Source organism: Somniosus microcephalus, chromosome 10, assembly GCF_052327205.1.
Source record: "Somniosus microcephalus isolate GS21.2 chromosome 10, FLI_Smic_1.0, whole genome shotgun sequence".
In the NCBI taxonomy this organism is placed as follows: domain Eukaryota; kingdom Metazoa; phylum Chordata; class Chondrichthyes; order Squaliformes; family Somniosidae; genus Somniosus; species Somniosus microcephalus.
In genome coordinates, this window is record NC_140996.1 from 215,487,297 (window position 1) to 215,511,305 (window position 24,009).

A 24,009-nucleotide genomic window follows, 5' to 3' on the forward strand; every position below is an offset into this window, starting at 1 on the left:
AAAGGAATCCAGAAAGTTTATTAGTCACCTCAATGGGTGTGGTAAACCACTTTTATCGTTCACTATCGTTACACTATGTTTTCCACTGTTATATCGTTACACTATGGTTATCACTGTTACACTGTTGTATCACTACATGAGGTCGCCTCTTGTCACGCTGTTATACCTGGGCTGACCACTGCTGACTCCGCCCATGGCTCCACCTACCTGCCCAGGTATAAAGGTGGTCGACTGGCTGGTATTCCTCCTTGTTGGATCCGATCACCCACGAGGGTGGGCTCTGTTATTTAGCCAATAAAAACCTATAGTTACTTTCTTAACTCGTCGCTTTTCATTGGATGAATTGATAGGTATATCAATGGGGACGTTAAACAATACAAAAGGAGAGGTCTGCCTGGTCAAGGAAAGGAGGCACATGTGCAATCATAGGAACTGAATGTTGCACCTATATTCCAGATAGCTCAGAAAATATCACCAATTTGGTAAACCACATAAAGGAGGCCGTAAAGAAACTACACCAACCTGAACAATGGTCCATTTGGGATTGGATTTCAGGATGGGGAGGAGCACTAGGAAAACAAATACTGGAAGTCCTGATTGCAATAGTTATAATAATCATTTTGATTAGTCTACTAATTGGATGTTTAAAATTGTTGTGTACTAAGGCCCTCACAGTGATGACCTCAACTACCCCAGCCCCAATGATGACAGTTCACGAATATGAGAATATTGATGGAGACACTTTTGAAACAGAATTTGCTAAGTTAGGACAGATAGAAATTCCGTAAGATTGTCCTTGGTAAGGACAAAAGGGGGGAATGTGGAAATATAAAATATCCTGTATAGTTTTGTGTCAGTCTTGCAAAGTATGATGGGATAGTTGACATAGGTTAAAAGTTTAAGTATTGAAATAGCTGATGCAAGACTGTTGGAACACGGCCAGAACAGAATGTGCTAGGTACCAAAACCGTTCCCAAGGGGTAGCCTGTAACTGAACAATGTAAGAGGAATAGGAGTAAGCCTATGGTAACAGATATCTTTGTGTATATGGCAATAATTAACTTATGAACGTACAGGAATGTGACAAGATGTTCTATTCATTGTTCTTGTGCATGAAACAGTTTGATGTATGATAATGATGTGTCAATCAGGAGTTGTTTACTTCACTGTATAAATATAGAGCCCGAATGCGTGCTCGTTGGAGTTGTAAGCCTCAGCCCTTGCCTGAGATTCTCTCCCCTTGTACATGTAAATAAAAGACTACTTTTCTGACGGAACAGAGTGTAAAAGAGTCTTACTCGGAGTCAAGATTTCGACATAACTCAGCGCTCGGGTTTTAATTAATACGTCTTCTGCTGCCCTTCTCTGCTCTTGTCGGGTCTACCTTACTCTTTGTCTCGATTCGTCTCACCTCGTTGGGCTACTATACAAGTCCTGGGCTACCTGCACAGTTTTGTCTTGCCCCTATTTGCGGCCTGGGTGTCCTGGATGACTATGGACTCGGGTCTCATTCCCCTCCCCTGCTATTGGTATGGTTGTCCTTGACTGCTGAAATCTTACTGCGGGGAGCGAGGAGAGACCCGCCACGAGGCCAGGGCATGAGTGCAAGTGGCAGCAGCCCAAGGCCCGACGAGAGTCGAGAGACAAGACAAGAGCCAAGAGTCAAGAGTCAAGAGAGCGATTGCTACCAAGGGCCTACAGTTATACTCCTTTTGATGGCCCTTATCTGCGTGCCAAATCAGATTAGTTCATTGTTTTAATTTTGGCAGGCTGTTTTAAATGATTACACCAATCTAGAATAACTGTTTTTAGATGGCCGTTTATCGCACCTAATGGCCTGATGTCCGGGCTGTATTGTCATTAATGCATTTTAATCGGCCTGTCCAGCCTTGATGGCTTCCTTAAGCTGTTTCCAATTATTTATGCGGACAAACTAGTGGCCTCAAGTATAGGCCTAACTGGTTTTGATCTGTCTACGATCTGACGTAATGCATATTCCATGTTTGCTGTCTGGCTTCCAAAACACAAAGTCCTTTTCACAGAAACTGCATTTTAAATTTCGATTTCCCCAAAGTTGCTTGTGTTGCCACAGAGTCCAAGCTTTTTAAAAAATCTTGCAGGCTTTTGGTCACGAGGTGCGGACGCCATCTTTTGGGTACCCTTTTTAAATTGTCCATCCAGGGTCCCTTTTATTAATAACCTTGGGGGAATGTGGGAATTTTGCGAATCTTACAGGTGGCCCTCCTCCTGTCTCCACCCTTTCCCTTCTATTGTGGGCTCTCTTTTCCTGCAGTGAGGGAGACAAGTGGAGTTGGAGTGAGAATGATGGAGTGAGTATAGAGAGTCCAGAGCCTAAATGCTTAGAAGGAGTTAAAGAAGGAATGAGGTTCCATGTCCAAGGGCCCTCCCTGTACGTTGTTAATCATTGTCATTGCATAACATTGAAAGGGAGTGTGAGGGCAGCATAGTCGAGTAGTGAAGTGATTGGGTTCATCGAGTGAGAGGGATGGTGAAGGGTGCAAGGGCTGTAAGGGTAAAGTGGGATGTGGAGGAGGAGGTTGACAATGCAGAGTGCTGATGATGAGAGGAGAAGGGGAGCAGAAGGAGGGTCAAGCTGAAGGTATACTCACTTTGCCTGATCTTACAAGGTCATTGAACCTTTTACGGCACTGCATCCATGTTCTGCTGCACACTGATCTGGAGGTTATATCCCTTGCTGGCTGTACCCACACAGCCTTGGTTTCTTTGGGAGGCCTCCACCTCCCTGCTGGCCCTCGCCCCCTCAACCAGCATACCCAGCGCCTCATCAGAGAACCACGGGGAGGCCCTTGCCTTGGAGTTGGCCATTCTTGAAGGAGATAAAAGTTTGGAGGTGGTGCAACATTGACCAAAAACCAGTGGAATGAGCCAAGGCAGCAAGCAGCCCTTAAATGAAGCTGGATAAGTGACGTCAGCAGAGGCGAGTTTCAGTCCCAAAAGACTAATTGGCCCAGGGGAACCCACACCTCTGAAATCAACTGGCCAATTAGGGGAAAATCACAAATTTTTCCTACCTCTCAGTGGAGGCGGGTTTAGATCCCACCCAAACCGAAACCCACCTCCAACCCGCCTCTATTGGGAAAATCGCGCCCATGATCTATTAATATCGCTTTGTAATTTTATGCTTCCATCTACACTGCTTACAATGCCACCTATCTTTGTGTCATTGGCAAACTTGGATATGTGGCTCCCTATCCCATCATCTAAGTTGTTAATAAATACAGTGAATAGTTGAGGGCCCAACATAGATCCCTACGGGACACCTAGTCACCTCCTGTCAATTAGAGTACCTGCCCATTATCCCTACTCTCTAGGGGCAATTTTGCCAGCCCTGGGGAGGCGGGTAAGGAGGTGGGACTGCAGAGAAAATGGCAGAATCTGGAGCCGGGTCCCCATCCCGCCCCCAACCCGCCTCCATGTCATCTTCCCAGGAGCCGGGTACCCGACCCGCACTGGGAGCCGCCTCCCCGAGGCAGGAAGGGAATTAGTGCCAATTAACTGCCTATTAACAGGTATTTAACAGGCAGTTTTTTGGAGAATTTCTATTTTCGGCCCTGAAGTGTGGGCTTCCCGGTGTCTCCGAACCTTGCCAGGGTCATCAAGGCGAGCCATGGGTCTGCGGGGGTCGGAGAGGCTGAGATGTGCAGGTGAGTGATGGGTGCATGTGTGCAGAGGTAAGTGTGTGAGGTGCGTGTAAAGTGTTTTAATAAGTTTTACTTAACTTTACTTCTTCCTGCAGGCTTCCTTCAGTTCTTGGGAGTCCCTCAGCTCACCAGCGGAATGGCCACTGAACTGTCAAAAGCTGCAACCTTCTGCTTTCTGCTCAGGAGAGCTCTCTAACTGAGCCTGGGTGGAAGGACTCAACTTAGAGGACAGATTGTCAGTGTTTTGACAGCTTCACAGAGCCGTCAAACGCTGACATTTCATCTGTCAAACGCTCTTGACAAATGAAACATCACTCGCTGATGTCACCGGTAACCGCCTTTCCCTTAATTGGCCTGCTAAGCCCGCTGGGTGGGCCTAACAAGGTCAATCAAGGGAAAATAGCGTGGGTTGGCCGGACGTCGATGGAGGCGGGACTAAATCCCGACAAGTGGGAGTCCCGCCTCCAAAAGCTCCCCATTGAGAAAATCCGGCCCTCTGTCCCCTGCTGCTCAGCCAATTTCCTAACCAGGTCAATAATTTCCCCTCAATTCTATGAGCTTCTACCTTAGTTAACAATCTCTTTTGAGGGACTTTAACAAATAACATTCCCATATCCGCTACTTTCGTCACCTTTTGGAATAATTCAATCAGGTTCGTCGGGGATGACGTACCCTTTACAAATCCATGCTGGCTCTCTCTGGTCAGCTGAAAATTTTCAAGGTGCTCAGTCGCTCCATCCTTAATAATATACGCTAGCAATTTCCTAACAACAAACATTAGGCTAACTGGTCTATAATTCCCTGGTTGCCCTCTCTCACCTTTCTTAAATAGCAAAGTGACATGTGCAATTTTCCAACCTACAAGAACAGTTCCTGAATTGAGAGAACTTTGGAAGATCATAGGGGGCCATTTTGCCAGCCCTGGGGAGGCGGGTATGGAGGCGGGACTGCCAGAAAAATGGCAGAATTTGGGGGCGGGTGCCCAACCTGCCTCCATGCCATCTTCCCAGGAGGTGGGTAGCTGTCCCGCGCCGGGCCCCATCTCCTTGGAGGCGGGATGGGATTAAAGCCTATTAACTGTCTGTTAACAGGTAGTTAACAGGCAGAAAATAGGGTTATCCCCTTTTTGCCCTGACAAGTGTGGGCTTCCTGAAGGCCCCAAACCCCACCATGTCAGCGAGGCGGGTACTGGGCCTGCGTGGGTTGCAGGGGTGCAAAAGTGTGCTGTGGAGGTGAGCAATGGGTGCAAGAGTGGAGAGGTGAGTATCTGAGGTAAGTGCAAAGTGATAGTAAAAGTGTACTTACCTTTGTTTCTTCTTGCAGGATTCAGTTGGTGCGTATGCGGAGAGTCTCGGACCTCCGCTTTGGGGATGACAGATGGCCGTTGCATTCTCAGATGCAACAACCATCTCATTTCTGTAAAAGAAAGAGGTTTGATGAGGTCTTGAATTCAAGACCCCATCAAACTACAGTGTCAGTGTTTGACAGTTTCACAGAGTTGTCAAATGATGATAATTCATCTGTCAAAATTTTTTGATAGATGAAACGTCATATGTTGACGTTCTCTGCAATCGGCTTTCGCTTAATTGGCCTGCTAAGCCCGCTGGGCAGGCTTAACAAGGTTAATCAAGGGAAAATAGTGTGGGTTGGTCACGAATCGTTGAAGGCAGGACATCAACCCGCTAAGCAGTAGTCCCACCTCCAACGTGCCCCCATTAACAAAATCGCCCCCCTAGATAGGGCATCTGCAATGTCACAGAATCACAGAATCACAGAAACCCCACAATGCAGATAGAGGCCATTTCGGCCCATCGAGCCTGCACCGACACATATCCCACCCAATCCCCGTAACCCCTACACCAACACATATCCCACCCTATCCCCGTAACCCCACGTATTTAATCCCCCTGACACTAAGGGTCAATTTATCATAGCCAATCAACCTAACCCGCACATCTTTGGACTACTTCCTTTAAACTCTGGGATGAAAACCATCTGGTCCTGGGCATTTGTCAGTCTTTGATGTTTTTCAGATTTGCTACAATAACACAGCTCAAAAAATTACACAAAATTCTCAGAAAAGAATGTTTAAAAAAATATTTAATTATTTTCATATTATTCAGTTTTTTCATGATTTCTTTACCTAGTCACACAGTTTAGAAGCAATACAAGTTCTATATATCGAACTGAAGTATACATAATTATTTATCTATAAGCAAAGTTATTTTCCCATTGTTCCGGTAGCAAGTAAGATCGGTCCGAGAGACCGCAGAGTTGAGAAAATATAAAAATCATGCTTGAATAAGCGAGACTAAATTTTTATTAAGTGCACACCCATTGCTTGAAATAACTTCATATTTAAGGGAGGAAAATTAAATACAACAGAATAGACTGGGATAAAAACAGAAGATGCTGGAAACACTCAGCAGGTCGGGCAGCATCCGTGGAGAGAGAAACAGAGTTAACGGCTGGAATTTTGCCAGCGCTCAAAGTGCGGGTTTGGAGGCGGGACCGCTGTCAAAATCGCAAAGATTGACAGCGGGTAGGAAACCTGCTGTCAACCCACCTCCAATCAATCTTCCCAAGTGTCAGGTCCCTGATTTGTATAAGGACCTGACACCTAGCGGTGGGAAGAGGATTAAAGCCACTTACCTGCCTGTTAACAGGTACTTGATAGTTGTTAACAGGCTCTTTTTCAATTTTGCTGCTTTTGTCTCAGGTTTCCCAACGTCCGGACACCTTTTAGGCAGTCCCTCGGAACCAAGGATGACCTCTCCGTTCTTGGCCCGGGGTGGGGTAGGACCTTGGGTGCTTGGGCCGTAGGTGGTCTTGACTGCGCTAAAGAATCCACGCATGTCGTGGTTGTCGGCTAGCTGCTGGATGATCGAGAAGAGCGTTGGTGCGATGACACAGCCTTGCTTGACCCCGGTCCCTATGTGAATTGGGTCTGTGGTGGATCTGTTGGTCAGGATCACGGCTTGCATGTTGTCGTGAAGCAGGCGAAGGATGGTAACAAACTTTTGAGGGCAGCCGAATTTGAGGAGGGCATTCCATAATCCCTCACGGTTGAGTGTCGAAGGCCTTAGTGAGGTCAAAGAAGGCCATGTACAGCAGTTGGTGCTGTTCCCTGCATTTCTCTTGCAAATGACGTGGGGTGAAGATCATGTCCATTGTGCCCCTTAGTGGGCGGAATTCGCATTGCAACTCTGGGAGGAGCTCTTCAGCCACTGGGAGAAGGCGATTGAGGAGGATTCTTGCGATGACTTTCCCTGTGGCAGACAGCAGGGAAACTCCTCTGTAATTACCGCAATCGGACTTGTCACCCTTCTTGAAGATGGTCACAATTACGCCATCTCTGAGATCCCCTGGCATGCTCTCCTCCTTCCAGATAAGAGAAATTAGTTCATGAATTTGCACCAGTAGTGCTTCTCCGCCATGCTTTAGTGCCTTGGCAGGGATTCCATCTGCTTTTGAGGCCTTGTTGTTCTTCAGTTGTCGGATGGCCTTTTCAACCTCATGCCGGGCTGGGGTTGTGCTGAGGTGGTGGCGGGTAGCATGCTGTGGGATGGAGTTGAAGACACTCGCGTCAAAGACAGAGTCTCGGTTAAGGAGATCTTCGAATTGCTCCTTCCAGCGGGCACTGACTGCCTTCCTGTCCTTGATAAGTACCTCTCCGTTCTTGGCCCGGGGTGGGGTAGGACCTTGGGTGCTTAGGCCTTAGGTGGTCTTGACTGCGCTGAAGGATCCATGTACGTCATGGTTGTCGGCTAGCTGCTGGATCTCCTGTGCTTTCTCCACCCACCATCTGTTCTTTCGGTCGCGAGTTTTTTGTTGGACCTCGGCCTTCAGGCGTCTGTAGAGCTGCTTTCTTGCTCTCGAGTTCTGTTGCTGTTTCCAGATCAGGAATGCCTTGCGCTTGTGACTTATTAGCTCCTGGACCTCCTGGTCGTTCTCGTCGAACCAGTCTTGGTGTTTCCTGATCGAGTGACCGAGCGTCTCTTCACAGGTGCTGATTATGGAGGCCTTGAGTGCAGACCAGGCGCTGTGGACACTCTGTGTCTCTGAATCACTAGGAGTCATCAGGTTGGTTGTGAGGCGCAGGCTGAATATGGCTTTCTTAGTAGGGTCTTTGTGCTCCAGTGTTGCTTTTCCTGCGGCATTGTTTTTGTTGCTATTTTGGGGCTACTGTGATGGCAATGACAGAGCGGATTAGGCGGTGGTCTGTCCAGCAGTCGCCAGCTCCTGTCATGGTGCATGTGATGCGGATGTCCTTGCGTTCCCTCGCTCGGACGATGATGTAGTCCAGTAGATGCCAGTGCTTTGAGCGAGGGTGTTGCCATGAAGCCTTGTACTTGTCCCTCTGATGGAACAATGTGTTGGTTATGAGAAGGCTATGTTCTAAGCATTTCGTCAGGAGGAGGGTACCATTGGAGTTGGCTTTCCCTACCCCCTCTCTGCCGATCACACCTCCCCAGAGGTCTGTGTCCTTTCCAACTCTGGCATTAAAGTCGCCATGAGGATCAGCTTGTCGCCCATTGGGACTTGGGACAGGGATTGTTTGAGGCTGGAGTAGGATTCCTCTTTGGTCTCGTTTGGGGATTCCAGTGTTGGGGCGTACGCACTGATGACTTTAGCGATCTGGTTCTGGGCTAGGGTGAGCCGACAAGCCACGAGGCACTCATTTATACTGCAAGGGGCGTCTCAGAGACGCCCAACTAGCTCATTTTTTATGGAAAAGCCTACCCCGTGGAGGCAGCGTTCTTCTTCAGGTTTGCCTTTCTAGAAGAAGGTGTAGCCATCGTCTTGCTCCTTGAGCTGGCCTTCCCCTGCCCGCCGGGTCTCGCTTAGGGTGGCGATGTCTATATCGAAATGTCTGAGCTTCCGGGTAACGATAGCAGTACGGCGTTCCAGTCTGTCATTGTTGGGGTTGTCCGTGAGGGTCCTGACATTCCAGGTCCCAAACTTCATTTTAAAGGGTGGAAGAAGCCTGTGCGTGAATTCTTTTAACGTGGGGTGGCCATTGCACACCAGCTACCACACGGGCTTGACAGAGCAAGGTCTTGGTCCAATGGCAAGGGGATTCAAGGTGATTGGAGACCAGGCTCTGCTACAACACACCATGCCACGTAAGTGTGGCGTGTTGTTAGTCTGTTGTAATGTTTCTGCACTTACAACAGCTGCAGAAGTGGTGTGAAGGATCCAATGGTGCACTGGTGATTTTCAGAGTTAAGAAAATGTGAGGAAAATTATTTTTAATGCATTTACACTTTCCTGTAGGTAACAAGTTTTGAGTTGGATGTCTAGTCCCACTTCATTGGGAGACCCTCTCTCACCAGTTACAGATCGCTTCTGTAACCTCACCCACAGCTGCCATCTGTTCTAGCCTATAGAGGGAGTCATTGGAGAGCCTAGGTGCAAAAGCTCACCTTTGTCCAGTGATTGTCAGTGTTTGCAGCACCTCAATGCTGTCAAACACTGAGGAATGAGCTGTGAAATAAAATTGTGCATGGTTCCTTTAAGAAAACCGGCAGATGGTGCGTCATCAAATGACGTTATCTGACCTAACAAGGTCAATCAAGGGAAAATCACGTCCATGGGCCGGATGCAGTTAGGGGCGGGACTGGAACTCAGAAACCACCTGACCCGCTCCCAAGCCGCATCCAATGACAAAATCGTGGCCAACGTTTCAGGTCGGTGACCTTTCACCAGAACTGGCCACTGAGCCATGAAGGAACCTTGATTGACCATGACTCTTGTAGTTTATAATAAATAAGACATGGGGAGAAATTAAACATTCTGATCATTGGTTTGTACACACAGGATTGTGGTAGTCTGCCAGATGCAAAGATTTGTTGTGATGAAAGAAGTCCATTTCTTAATTCATGCTTCAATGTTGAGGCTTTCTTCAATGACAACTGAATAAAATTCATCAGCTTTTGAGATTGGTATCTGATAGCCAATCCATTTCTGTTGAGCAAGGAAAAACTCAGTTTAATATTAGTGCTTTTGGTTTGTTTTAGTTATCATAGAATCAGAGAAGCAGGCCATTCGGCCCATTGTGCACTTTGGTAGACCTATTCAATTAATCCCATTCCCCTGCTCCTTCCCCATATCCCTGTAACTTGTTTTCCCTTCAAGTATTTATACAATTCTCTTTTGAAAGTTCCTATTGAATCTGTTTCCACCACCCTTTCAGGCAGAGCATTCCAGGTCACAACAACTCGCTGTGTAAAAAAACTCTTTCCTCATGCTGCCTCTGGTTCTTTTGCCAATTACCTTCAATCTGTGTCCTCTGGTTACCGATCCTTCTGCCACTGGAAACAGTTTCTCCTTATTTACTCTATCAAAACCATTCATGATTTTGAACACCTCTATCAAATTTCCTCTTAAACTTCTCTGCTCTAAGGAGAACAACCCCAGCTCATCCAGTCTCTCCACAGAACTCAAGTCCCTCATCCCTGGTACCATTCTAGTAAGTCTCTTCTGCACCCTCTCCAATTATTTTCATCATAAATATTTTTCAATGGCTTTTCCTTATTCTCCTCTTCTCACCAGATTTTGCTCTGGCTGGGGTACAACTTCACAAGTTGCCAGATGCACTTTACAGGGAGTGTAATTGAATAAAAATTGTCACTGAACCAAAGAAGGAGATTTTAGGAGGGTTGAATAAAAGATTTGTCACAGAGGTAGATTTTAAGGAACGTCTTAAAGGAGGAGGGAGAGGTGGAGCGGTTTCAAGAGGGAAATCCAAAGCTTAGGACCTAGACGTCTGAAAGAACGGGTGGGTTTTTTTTAAGGAGGGGGATGATGAGGGCAGATTTGAATGGGAGGGGCACAGCACCCGAGGAGAGGGAACGTTTACAATGTCAGCTAGCATGGGAGCCAGGAGAGAAATCTGGTCAGGCTGGGGTTGCTTTCCTTAGAGCAGACAAGGCTGAGGGGGGACCTGATTCAGGTGTACAAAATTATGAAGGGCATAGATAGGGTCGATAGAAAGGAACTTCTCCCCTTAGTAGAGGGGTCAATAACCAGAGGGAATAGTTTCAAGGTAAGGGGCAGGAGGTTTAGAGGGGATTTGAGGAAAAACTTTTTCACCCAGAGGGTGGTTGGAATCTGGAACTCACTGCCTGAAAGGGTGGTAGAGGCAGGAACCCTCACAACATTCAAGAAGCATTTAGATGAGCACTTGAAATGCCATAGCATACAAGGCTACGGACCAAGTACTGGAAAATGGGATTAGAATAGACAGGGCTTGATGGCCGGCGTGGACACGATAGGCCGAAGGGCCTCTTTCTGTGCTGTTTAACTATGACTCTATGGCCTAGAAATTCACTATGGCCCCGCCAGCTGGCTAGCGCCCAAAAGTTAGCGCTGGGCGGGAAGCCTATAGCGATCATCAGATATTCATTGTTAGCGTCCCAATTCGGAAACGGGCGCTATACCAGGGTGTGCCCGCCTCCGCTTGGGGCGCTGACACTGAATATCAGCGCTCTTGGCGCCGCTGCGCCAGCCGCTGCGGAGCGGCAGGCTGCGGTACTGCAGGCCTCCTCCTTCTCTTAAGGGGGAGGTGCCTGCAACAGCCAAAGCCCCGATCGCGAGTGTCGGCAAAAGAGCCCGGCACAACGGAGAAGTGCCGGGCTCCCGCAAACCAACCGGCAATGCCGCGGGGGGGTGTGGGGTGGAGGAGGCCGGGGAAGGAGGTGCGGGCAGGCGGCCGCTGAAAAAGCGGCCGGCCGCACCTTCCCCTTTAAAGCGCCCCACTAAGGATTCTGCACGGCCCCGTTTTCTGGTCGCTGTTTGCTGCCGCTTCGGAGGAGGCGGCCGCAACTAAATATGGGGATCGGGCCGGTTTCGGGGCGGTACCGGGGCACTGCGCACACCGATGATGTCATCGGTGCCGGCGCAGCGCTAACGGCTACCGCCACCAATTCCGCTGCACTGAATATCTGCGCAAACTCATTTTTGGCGCAAAATCACTCTTTAGGCGTTAACTGGGCGCAAAGCTGGCAGCGCCTTAATGAATTTCTAGGCCTATGACTCTATTGACAGGGTAAATGCTGAGAGGCTGTTTCCCTTGGCTGGAGAATCTAGAATAGTCTCAGGATAAGGAATTTTTTCACTCAGAGGGTTGTGAATCTTTACAATTCTTTATCCCAGAGGGCTGTGGAGGCTCAGTCGTTGAGTATATTCAAGGCAGAAATCAATAGATTTTTGGATACTAAGGGAACCAAGGGATATGGGGATAGTGCGGGAGAGTGGAGTTGAGGTCGAAGATCAGCCATGATCTTACTGAATGACGGAGCAGGCTGGAAGGGCTGTATGGCCTACTCCTGCTCCTAATTCTTATGTTCTTATGGGATGTAAATTGGGCACTGTCTATAACTAGCGGGTGACACGCTCCACCTGATTACCACCCATGCAGCAAAGACGAACATTTACCCCACCGACTCTTCTTCCCCTCCCACCCAATTGATTTATTTCTGTTTTGTTGAATATGAACGGTAAAATGTTTGAACCCTGAGGCTCTCTGCCACTTGGATCATCAAACAGGCCCAGTATTCATTCTCAGATGAAACACTGAGGGCTGAATTTTGCCGGTGCTCAGAGGGCGGGTTTAGAGGTGGGCCCGCTGTCAAAATCAAAGAGATTGACAGCGGGGTGGTATCCCGCTCGAAACCCGCCTCCTTGTGAGTGTCCCGAGTGCCAGCTCTGCCTACGCTTTGCAGACACGGCACTAAGCGGCGGGTCATGCAATTGCGATAATTAAGAGGGTGTTTAAAGCAATTTAATCACCATTTTAACAGATACAAAGCATTTTCCCAAGTTTTCCACGAGGTTCACGTCACTCGGGGATCACGCCAGGTAAGTGTGTCGGGTTCTGAACAACTCTCCATTTCTTTGAATAGGTGACCGCTGCAAAAGTGGTCTAAAAGCTACAATTTCACAGCTGGTCACTTTCCAATGTCAGAAGCTGGAGCATTAATGATTTGGAGCCCACTTTTGAGCTTTATTCACTTATACATAGATACATAGATACATAGAAGATAGGAGCAGGAGTAGGCCATTCGGCCCTTCGTGCCTGCTCCGCCATTTAATGAGATCATGGCTGATCCTTTAATTCAGTATCCCGTCCCCGCCTTCTCTCCGTAACCCTTAACCCCTTTTGCCCGTAGAAATATATCTAATTCCCTCTTAAATATATTTAATGAGCTGGCGTACACTGCCCTCTGTGGCAATGAGTTCCACAGGTTCACCACTCTCTGAGTGAAGAAATTCCCCCTCATCTCTGTCCTAAATGGTTTAGCCCTTATCCTTAAATTATGTCCTCTAGTTCTGTTCTCACCCGCCAAGGGAAACATTCCTTCTGCATCCAGTCTGTCTAGACCTGTCAGAATTTTATACACTTCTATGAGGTCCCCTCTCAATCTTCTAAACTCCAGTGTGTACATCCCTAAACTACATAGTCTCTCCTCATAGGTCATTCCCGCCATTCCTGGTATCAGCCTGGTGAATCGCCGCTGCACCCCCTCCATGGCAAGAACATCCTTCCTCAGATGAGGCGACCAAAACTGTACACAGTACTCGAGGTGTGGTCTCACCAGTGCCCTGTACAGCTGCAGCAAGGTATCCCTGTTCCTGTATTCTAACCCTTTTGCTATGAAGGCCAGCATACCGTTTGCCTTCTTGACCGCCTGTTGCACCTGCATGCTCGCCTTCAGTGACTGGTGTACAAGAACACCCAGGTCTCTCTGTACTTCCCCCTCTCCCAATCTATTGCCATTTAAATAATAATTTGCCCTCCCGTTCCTGCACCCAAGGTGGATAACTTCGCACTTGTCCACATTATAGTGCATCTGCCATTTATCCGCCCAATCGCCCAGTCTGTCCAAATCGCTCTGGAGCTTCCTGGTCTCTTCCTCTGAGCCCACCCCACCTCCTAGTTTAGTGTCGTCTGCAAATTTGGAAATGCTGCATCCGACTCCCTGATCCAGGTCATTAATGTAAATTGTGAACAGCTGGGGGCCCAGGACAGATCCCTGTGGTACCCCACTTGTTACTGCCTGCCATTCAGAAAATGAGCCGTTTATTCCAACTCTCTGTTTTCTATCTGAAGTGTTTGGAGTAATCTCTCTATCCACTCTCATTTCCTTGGAACAACCTCTCTCACCATTAACAGATTACTTCTGTCATCTCAACCTCACCTGCCATCTATTCCATCAGCATTGGTGCCCTTGAAAAAATCTCACCTTGGTCCTCAGAATCCCAACACGATCAGCCCCAACACCAGCAGCACCAGGCACACCAGCAGCACCAACAACAACACCAACCTTCTCCGCAATCAACTGATGCTGCACAGGACACAGAGCATCAGCACATTGTTGCCCGGGACGCCAGCGATGCCCTCATCACGCCCAGATTTGCTTCACTTAACACTGTACACCCTGGCTGCCACGTGATGCACTAGGTTGGCACCACCCCACACCAACACCATAAAACATCCCTACAATGCCCAAGCCATTCCTTTCACATTCATCACCATTGGGGGTGTGGGGGGGGGGGGGACCGTTATGTCTCACCATTCACTGCAACTCACTAAGCCACTTCCAAAGCTGCACACAAATCTCTCCAGGAACGTAAAGTGTTGAAAATAAAGGTTTCAATGTTTGACAGTACATTACCAGAAACTTCACATGAGCATTGGCTAAACCACCCAAGTGGCTACCCTTGTGTGTTCTTAGTTGGTATGCTTGCAGTAGGATGAGGGTGAGTGTGAGGGGTGACTAATGAGATGGGGAAGTGATAATATAGATAGAGAGGGTTGGGTGGAGGTGCAAGGTTATTTGGTGTGAGTAAGGATGTGTAGGAGTAGAGTAGGGAAAGCAGAGTGATGGGGATGTGATGAGTAGCATAGCAGGATGAGGTAGAGTGTGGCTTTGCAGTAACATTTTATGATCAACTGAGATCATTGAAAGGTTTGCGCCAATGCAGCCTGGTCCTCCTGATGACATCCCTGCTTGTGCCCTCCTGTGCAATGTGAAACCAGGCTGTGTTGGTGTCCCTGGAGGGAGTCATGGGAGAGTCTGGGTGCAGCCGTGCACCTTTGTGCAGTGCTTGCCAGTGTTTGTAGCACCTCAATGCTTCAGAACGCTGACAGCACAACTGTCCAAACGAATGTGGACATGGTCCCTATAAGGAAACCGGCTGATGACGTCATCAGACCCGCTTCTTTTTAATTGGCTGGGAACCTCGCAGGGCGGGCTTAACAAGCCCAATCAGGGCAAAATCACTTGCAGGAGGTGGAATGAAGATGGGTGCGGAGTTTGATGCTGATGTCTACTCCGGCCGCACTGGACTCGCCACAGCTGGCGAAATCGTGGCCTTAGAGTGAGAAAGAACTAACGTTTATATAGCACCTTCCACATCCAGATGAGGGCACTCAAAATCAACTCCTATTACTTTGCAAAAATGAGTCACTGGCAACGTTCCCACTCAGCTGCGCGGCCACGCAGCGGTCTGGAGGCCCCGCACTGGCCACTCACCGGCTTCTCAATGGAAGAAACTGCACATGCGCGTAAGTTTGAATGGGCCGCGCAGCCCATTAAAGGGACCGCGCACAAAACAAAATCAGAGGGAGCATTGGTCACTGGGTAAGTCTTTCTTGACAATGTGCATTACATGGCTGAAGAGGAATTATTTATAGCGTTGAGTTTTTCCATGCCATGCAAAATACAAAATGCAACATTGGACACAAATAATCAGGTGGTTATCATTTCAATTTCTGGCCGTGAAGCATATGGCATTCATTAGTGCCTGCCTACCTGAAAATCACCATTGTAGTCCTCAAACAATTCTTTGAACTTCTTTTGAGGATCGGGGATTGGTTTGAATATAATTTCCAGCACTTTGTACCTAAGCGATGTTAAATACATTAATTAAATCCACCTTAGCTTTAAACTATTTCGCATATAAATATAGAAGAGAGCTTGGGGTAGATCGTGACTTTGTGCGATAGCGTAAAGGGGTAATAGCATAAAACGCGTGATAGCAGGTCGGCAGCCCATTTTACGTCTCTCCCGATCTTTATTTCCATTGAAGTCAACGGAAGAGATGTAAAACTGGGCTGCCGACTCGCTATCGCCCATTTTACACTATCGCACAAAGTCAAAATTTACCCCTTTGTGTGTTAATACAAATCTTCAATGTAAGTTAAAGTAATATGGCTCATACACTACTCCATGGGAACAAACTTTTGCATCAGCTACACCATTGTGATCTCAATAGTATCCTTTTGGACAAGGGCAATATTTTCTGAGCAGGGGGCTTAGCTCAGGCTTTCGTGCAGTGGCACTCTAACTGCCCCTGGGTTAGGGAAGGCAATACCAGCCAGGATCTCATCGAAACCTATAAAATTCTGTCAGGTCTGGACAGACTAGATGCAGGAAGGATGTTTCTGATGGCCAGGGAGTCCAGAACCAGGGGTCATAGTCTAAGGATAAGGGGTAAGCCATTTAGGACTGAAATGAGGAGGAATTTCTTCACCCAGAGAGTGGTGAACCTGTGGAATTCTCTGCCACAGAGGGCGGTGGAGGCCAGTTCGTTAAATATATTCAAGAAAGAGTTGGATATATTTCTTGAGGCTAAAGGGATCAAGGGATATGGGGAGAAGGCAGGGACAGGGTACTGAATTTGGATGATCAACCATGATCTCATTGAATGGCGGAGCAGGCTCAAAGGGCCGAATGGCCTACTCCTGCTCCTATCTTCTATGTTTCTATGTTTGACTGCCATGTAATGACCCCTGTCTGCAACTGCCCATGTGAGGGTGTAGGCTGAGCACCGATCTGTGGTCAAAGGTGATGCCTCACATTGTAGCAGCCTACTGAAACCCCACTGTCTGGTTCTTGGCAACTTGGTCAAGGCACCAGAGGAAGAATGGTACCCGTAGAATTGTAGCCCAGGAAGGAGTCAGCACCTTCCGAAGAGGAGGTGAGGGGAGAAAATTGGGAAAGGAAAATAAATCTACTGGAATTAGACGCATAGGGAAGAGGAGTAGGCCATTCAGACCCTCGAGCCTGTTCCGCCATTCAATGAGATCATGGATGATCTGTACCCTAACTCCATCCACCCACCTTGGCTCTGTTCCTAATTATTAGCACTGTCCTCTGTTGGAAAGTGCACAAGTATGGACATCAAAGAAGGACAGGATCAAGCTCAGCTGGGAATTTTCCTCCTCTTGAATAACCTGCAAACGCTCACGATAAAAAATATTGGCCTTGAATTTCGCAGCTGTTCTTCTGGTCTCTTGCTCGGGTTGCCAACACTGGTCAGACATATTCCTGGAGGTGCCATCACATGACCTCCTGCCTCCAACCGCCCCGCCTCCCACACCCCTGCCAATGGTCGCCCGACATGTCCTTACTCATGGTACATCGCCTTCCTACACCAATTGGAAAGCGAATAGACTCTTAATTACCCGATTGGCTGATTCTAGGCTGTCAGTCAAACAGCCTTTCCCCCCACCCCCCGCATGTCCAATATTTTTAGAATAACTAGTGAACAAAAAAGTGTTCAAAGATAATTTTGAAAAATACACAAATAATTTAATGCCCCTATTATTTTTCTCCTGGGTTTCTCGCAGCAGCGACCTGGCGATTAGTTTTTAATTCCCTGGAGACTCCAGGGCAATCCTGAAGGGTTGGCGACCCTATCTCCCACTGTAATTTGGGCAGGAGATTTATAAGCCCCCAGAGAAAAGGCACGAGTGGCCATTTAAGCTGCTTCTCCGGGGGTTCTGCCGGTCTCATGGCAAAGTTGCGGCACGACACTGGGAGAACCCCCCACCCCAATGAAGTTCAGGGCTGTCGACTTTAGCAAGGCAATCGAGGCTGCTGAGACCCTACGGAGCCGAGCCCTAATGTCAGACAGTGCCGACAGGATAGGAGGTGCAGGGGAAGAAACCTGGAGCTATTCACAACTCAATAAATCTTTGGATGTAAAATTACCTTCTGACTGCAAGCATTAGAAGCAGCCCCACCAATGTCATAGTCACGGCCAATATAAGCACTGTCTGAGCTAGATTAAATGGGTGTTTAGGTTCTGTAAATAAACAAGGCAGTTATAATAGGTCACACATGATATTCATTGTTTGAAAAGACATGAAAGTTGCTTAAAAATGAGTTGAAATGCAATGGGATTAGGACATATAGTAACATTGATTAGTATGAACATGTTCAAAGAAATGGGCCTAGAAATTGGATCACGTCCGCCCGTTTTACGGGCATAAAACAAGGGTCCAGTATGGCGGGCAGAGAGCGCGCAGTAATTCCGCAGCAGAAGTGCCAAATTGGTTACGGCTCCTTCATAGGCTGTGTGCCTGAAACTGGTGTTAGGCCCATTGTTAGGAATGTCCAACCCTTTGCATAGTTGGACTGCGAATGGCTAAAGCATAGCCATGCGTACTGCGGTCAGTTTCTTCAGGCACTCAGCAGTCCTCCAAGGGACCGCTGGAGCCTGCCACCCGAAAGACAAGTTTCATGTTGTCTTACTTACCCTATTCTGGAGTCAGGAGGAGTGGGGGAGCACATTACAACGGCGGACCACTTCGTGCCCCCTCTCCCTGATTGCCAACCTCACCCTCTTTTTTTTTGTATTCATTCATGGGATGTGGGCATCGCTGGCAAGGCCAGCATTTATTGCCCATCCCTAATTTTCCCTTGAGAAGGTGGTGGTGAGCCGCCTTCTTGAACCACTGCAACCCATGAGGTGAAGGTACTCTCACAGTGATTATACTTCTTTGTAGCGGTTTGGTACAACTGAGTGGCTCACTAGGCCATCTCAGAGTCAACCACATTGCTGTGGGTCTGGAGTCACATATAGGCCAGACTGGGTGAGGACGGCAGTTTTCCTTCCCTAAAGGACCTTAGTGAACCAGATGGGTTTTTACGACAATCCGATAATTTCATCGTCACTGACGTAAGAAAACTACTAGGCACTTGGTCTAAGCGTTAAACAAAGCTTTAATCAACTGTTTTACAACATGGAGGTCTAGTTGTGTCCTTCACTAGTTCTTGTTAAGAATGTCCTGCGCAAGCTGGGCCCGTGCCCGAGTATTTATACTCTCCCTGGATAGCGCCACCCGTAGGCCACTCAGTATTATTTCATAAGTCTTTCTTTCATGAATGACTGATTCATGTCAGTCACCATTACTGACACTAGCTTTTTATTCCAGATTTTAATTAACTACATTTAAATTCCCCACCTGTCATGGTGAGATTATGAACCCCCAATCATTATTCCAGGCCTCTGGATTACTAGTCCAGTAATATAGCAGCTATGCTACCGTACCCCTTACTCTGTGGCCTCCCCCGAGGTCCTCAGCCAGTGTTCAGAACCGATCGATCTTGCTGTCCCCCAGTGAGTTGCCTATGGGGATGGCAGCTCGCAGGTACTTTATTATGAGTCAGGTGGGTTAACTCGATGTGGTTCTGCTGCCAGCCTCATCAGGCAGATGCAGTGTGCGCTGCACCAGGATCACACCCTCATTTGTGCGTGATCACATTTCTAGGCCCTAGTCTCATTAAAATTAGTAGGTTAATGTTAAGTATGTGTATTGTATTGAACAATTAACACAAAGACTTAAACGTATAACTCAAACAGGCCTTTACTGGTTGGAGGTAGGGACTGCACATAGGTCTTTACTTCATGCCCACAGGCGGGAACTGAGGGGGATCAGTACCCACAGTACTATTTATACCCCTATGGCCAGGAGTGGTACTGCGTATCACTACGCCCAACAAGTAGTGCAGTCCTGTCCATAGGTTCAAAGTAGCACACATATTACATACACAACATTCCTCCCTTCCTAGCTTTACAGTCATCTCCCCATTTAACATAACGTAATAACATATATACATATATAACTTCAGGTTTACATAACAGAATAACATAGATACATAGATAACTTCATGTCAAAAACAGATCACAGATTCAGTCTCTGCGGAAAACAGTTCACAGATTCAATCTCTGTGGTGTAGTCGGTTCACGTTGCTAGAGTGACTCATTCAATAGTCCTTCCATGGATTTAACAGTTTGAACTTCCGAACTGAATTGGCTCCGTTCGGAGGGACCACGTGTGTGATCTGGTAGAGGTGATAATGGTTCAGATGGGTCATCTTCTGTTTTTACTTTTCCTTTTCTGCTTCTTGGAGACTCTCTGGGCTCCATTGTCAGCTGCCACAGCTGCCAGCTGCATGCGCAGTTCCTCCTTCTCTTCCTCCTGTTTCCATCGTAGAGCCAGCTTCTCCCGATGTTCCGTAGACTTTTGGTGCTCCTCCATGATTTCTGCACTTTGGGAGTCGAAGTTACAAGCTGGGCAGGACAGGACATCGTAATATTCGGTGTCGTCCTGAGCTAGACCAGTGAGAGGGTCGTCTATTTCCTCCATACCTAGCTGGACGTTAGCCAGCTCTTGTTCCAAATCCAGACATCTTTCCTGAAGAGACTTCTTCATGTGTACCTCTGCATCCAGCTTTTTCTGGGCTTTCAGCAAGTCGTTTACTAGTGACCTCATTTGTGATTTTAATACTTCAACTTCCTTTGGAGATTGATTGATCGGACTATGCAATCCCTCTACCGGAGCAGCTGTTTCAGCGGTCTGTTGTTCTACGTTGACGTGAGTCAGCGTACTTTTGGCATCCAAGGGCTGCTCTGTTGCAGTCATCTCAGTCTGTGTTGCCACCTCAGCTCTTCCAATAACCTTTGAGAGCTCCGAACCCCTTTCGTTTGAATATTGAAGTTCATGTTCAAGTTTTTCCCATTTCAGAGTCCTGTCCTTCAGCATATGCAGGAGTTGGCTGACCGTTAACTCCTCTGACATCAGACGTTTTGTGTGCTCCTGCTCCATTTTCTCCATCAGCTGCTTCTGTTGTCTTTCCAGATTCTCCAACTCTATATCAAAGAACTCTTTCGTTGCATTCAACTCTTGCTCAAAACGGCGAAGCATTTGTTCTAATTGCTGTTGTAGTTTGAAATGGAGTTGAGTTCGAGCCCGGTGTCCCTCAGAAATGGGCACATCAGTAGACTTGCCAGACTCAGAATCCACAGTTAAACTATGTTGTTGTTGCTCAGTGGAATTCTGTGCTGAAACTTTGTCTTTTGCACCTGAGTTGGGCTTACCATCATCAGTTCCAGAGTCTGGGCCGACTATCTTCACCGAGTTCTCACTCGTTATTGTTTGTAGGAAATGCCAGTCCATATTCATTTTCCTAATCCACTCCCGTCCTAGTAGTGGAGGACCTCCTTCAGATATCACATATAAGTCCATTATTTGACTGTCTTCGCCCTTGTGGGCCACTGCAACCTCTATTTTCCCGATGGGGTACACTCTTTGCCCCGTGTATGTTTTCAATATAATCCCCGTATCCTGTAGGGGAATATGTTGGAATAACTTTCCGTAATCTTTCTTATTTATGACCGTCAATGCCGATCCAGTGTCCAATTCCAGTTTTACTTGGACTCCTTCTATCTGAAGAGTGACCCAAATTGTCTGGAGGTCTGCACCCTTACCAGCGTTGAGTACTCTTAAGCTAGCCAGTTCATTACAGCTTAAGCTAGCCAGTTCATTACTGCTAGCGTCTGAATCGGACTCCTGTTCGGTCACCTTGTGTACCTTTGCGTATTTTCCTTGCGGTGACTTCTTGTTGCTGGTCTTCTTCCCTGACCTGCATACTCTAGCTATATGTCCAAGCCTACCACAAGTTCTACATTCTTGGTTTTTAAACCAACACTGGTTCTGATCATGCGTTGTCTTTCCACAACGATAACATTTGCCAGAACTCACACCCAATTTGTGTGCACTGAGCTCCGGTGACCGTAGCTGCATTACTGCCGTGCCTCTCGCTGCGGCTTCGTGTGCTGCTGCCATAGTGACCGCCTTCTCAAGCGTCAGCTCATTCTCCTCGAGCAGTCGCTTTTGTGTATCCTGTTTAAATAAACCACACACAAATTTGTCTCGTAGTGCATCTGTCAATCCCGTTCCAAACTGGCAATATTTCGCTAATTTACGCAATTCCAGCAAATATTCAGCATTGCTTTCATGCTGTAGCTGCCTTCTGTCGTAAAATTTAAATCGTTCCGCTAACATCAGCGGCGTGGGGTTTAGATGATCTTTCAGGACAGTAACAATCTCATCGAACGTCTTATCCGCCGGTTCATCTGGTGATAACAGGTGTTTCAATTGCCCGTACGTCTTCGCACCCATTAAATTTAATAATGTTAGAGCTTTATCTTGGTCACGAATTTTATTGGCCTTACAATAATTTTTTACTCTTTCAACATATATGGCCCAATCTTCGAGGTCACTATCAAAGGTGCTAATATTCCCGTGTTTAGGCATTGTAGATTTGCAATTTCTCAGATTTTATTTTCTTTACTTGTTATCAAAGATGGCGGCTTCCCGCTCTTGCCGTCGTCCTCCGCCCACAAAATGGCGGTTTTCCCGCGCTTGGCGGTCTTCACCCGTCCCCCGACGCCGTCTCCCTTCAGCCCTCGAGTGCGGCCCTTATCTTCGCCGCGATCGATAGCCCGCGCTGTGCACCGCGACTCTCGCACCTTGAGCTTCTGCAGCCGCCGCGCCTTTCAGTCCGAGTGCGGCTCTTATCTTTGGTCCCGATCGCTGGCCCGGCTGCGCCCCTCACTTCAAAGCGACCCGGCCCTTATCTGCCGATCGCTATCGCCCTACCTCTCTCTCTTCCCCAGTCCTGTCTTTACTCCGGTTCACAAGCTGATGGAGGCTTCAGGGTCCTAATGCCTGTCTCTTCCAGTCGCTGGAAGCTGTCAGGATTTCTGCTGCCCTTCAGTTTTGAGTGGGGTGTTGAGGATTGAAACCTCTCTTCAACGTTCTGTCTTTGGACGAAGCCGCCTGGAATAACTGCCGCAGGGTAAGAGCCTGACTCGTCGCCAGTGTTAAGTATGTGTATTGTATTGAACAATTAACACAAAGACTTAAACGTATAACTCAAACAGGCCTTTACTGGTTGGAGGTAGGGACTGCACATAGGTCTTTACTTCATGCCCACAGGCGGGAACTGAGGGGGATCAGTACCCACAGTACTATTTATACCCCTATGGCCAGGAGTGGTACTGCGTATCACTACGCCCAACAAGTAGTGCAGTCCTGTCCATAGGTTCAAAGTAGCACACATATTACATACACAACAGTTAATACTCAAAACAAAATGATAAAATGTGTAATATTGCCAAAAGCATTCTGCTCAAAAATGCTTGACGATGCAGTGGGGGTTCAAACAATTGGGAATTTGCATTAAAAATAAATCTTGCAAATGAATGAAAGTTTTACCGAGACACTTGAATGCTTCACTTTCCAGGTGTGCACTCAACGCGTTGCCTCTTTTTGTCACGTGTAGAGAGTGGTGAAAAAAAATCTCCTTTGCAAAAGTCACCACTTATTGATTAAGCTCATTACGGGACAATGAAGGGCAAATGGCTCCAGAATAAGTATGAGATTGTTTCTTTTGAAACTATTTGTTTTTAATCTCTTACTATTTCTATTTACAGGGCTCCTCTGTGAAGTCCTTTATGTCTTTCGTCTTGTCTGAAATTGTGGCGCGGACATGCTGGGGTAACACAAGTTGTAGGGAATTCCCTTCAAGCAGTTTTGCTCCCTACCATTCCCAACAGTGTCAATCAATCGGTTGGTTTCCTTGCCATTAAAAAAGAAAAATACCATGGCTGCCCATCAGAATGTATCATCCTTTTGCCTTGCACCATCATCCCTTTTGTCACTTAATCGCTCCTGCCATCCACCCTACCGCAAACCTTTCATTATTGTTCTTTTCCTGCACCCCCTTTTCCCTGGCTGTGCACTTGCTCAAAAGCTCATCGTTTCGAAAATCTTCCGGTTCTGACGAAGGGTCATCGACCCGAAACGCTAACTCGGTTTATCTGCCTCCACAGATGCTGCCTGACCTGCTGAGCATTTCCAGCATTTTCTGTCATTAGTTCAGATTCCCAGCTGTAATTTGCTTGTGTTTGAGTATTTGAACAGACCTGTTTGACTGACGAAGGAGAGAATTTGCTCCTCTTTATGAAGGAACATTGTAAATGGGATTATTGAAAAATGACATTTATAAAAAATAACTTTAAAATCATGAAGGGTTTCGATAGAGTAAATAAAGAGAAACTGTTTCCAATGGCTGAAGGGTTGATAACCAGAGGGCACAGATTTAAGGTGATTGGCAAAAGAACCAGAGGCGACATGAGGAAAAACCTTTTACACAACGAGGGGTTAGGATTTGGAATGCGCTGC

At 47.3% G+C, this 24,009-nt stretch overlaps 1 protein-coding gene across 2 annotated transcripts in view; it reads right to left on the reverse strand.

The window, feature by feature from the left end:
• Positions 1 to 5,766: 5,766 nt before the first annotated feature.
• Positions 5,767 to 24,009, reverse strand: part of LOC147112086 (interleukin-5 receptor subunit alpha-like) — a 69,380-nt gene continuing 51,137 nt past the window's right edge. The window contains exons 9-11 of one of the 2 annotated variants that reach the window (XM_085999600.1): positions 17,687 to 17,780; positions 15,503 to 15,593; positions 5,767 to 9,650 (exon numbers count right to left, since the gene is read on the reverse strand). In XM_085999600.1, coding sequence (XP_085855726.1) covers positions 9,564 to 9,650; positions 15,503 to 15,593; positions 17,687 to 17,780 — 272 coding nt within the window. In that variant the 3' untranslated portion in view covers positions 5,767 to 9,563. The remainder of the gene's footprint in view (positions 9,651 to 15,502; positions 15,594 to 17,686; positions 17,781 to 24,009) is intronic. The other variant, XM_085999601.1, reaches the window with a different exon arrangement.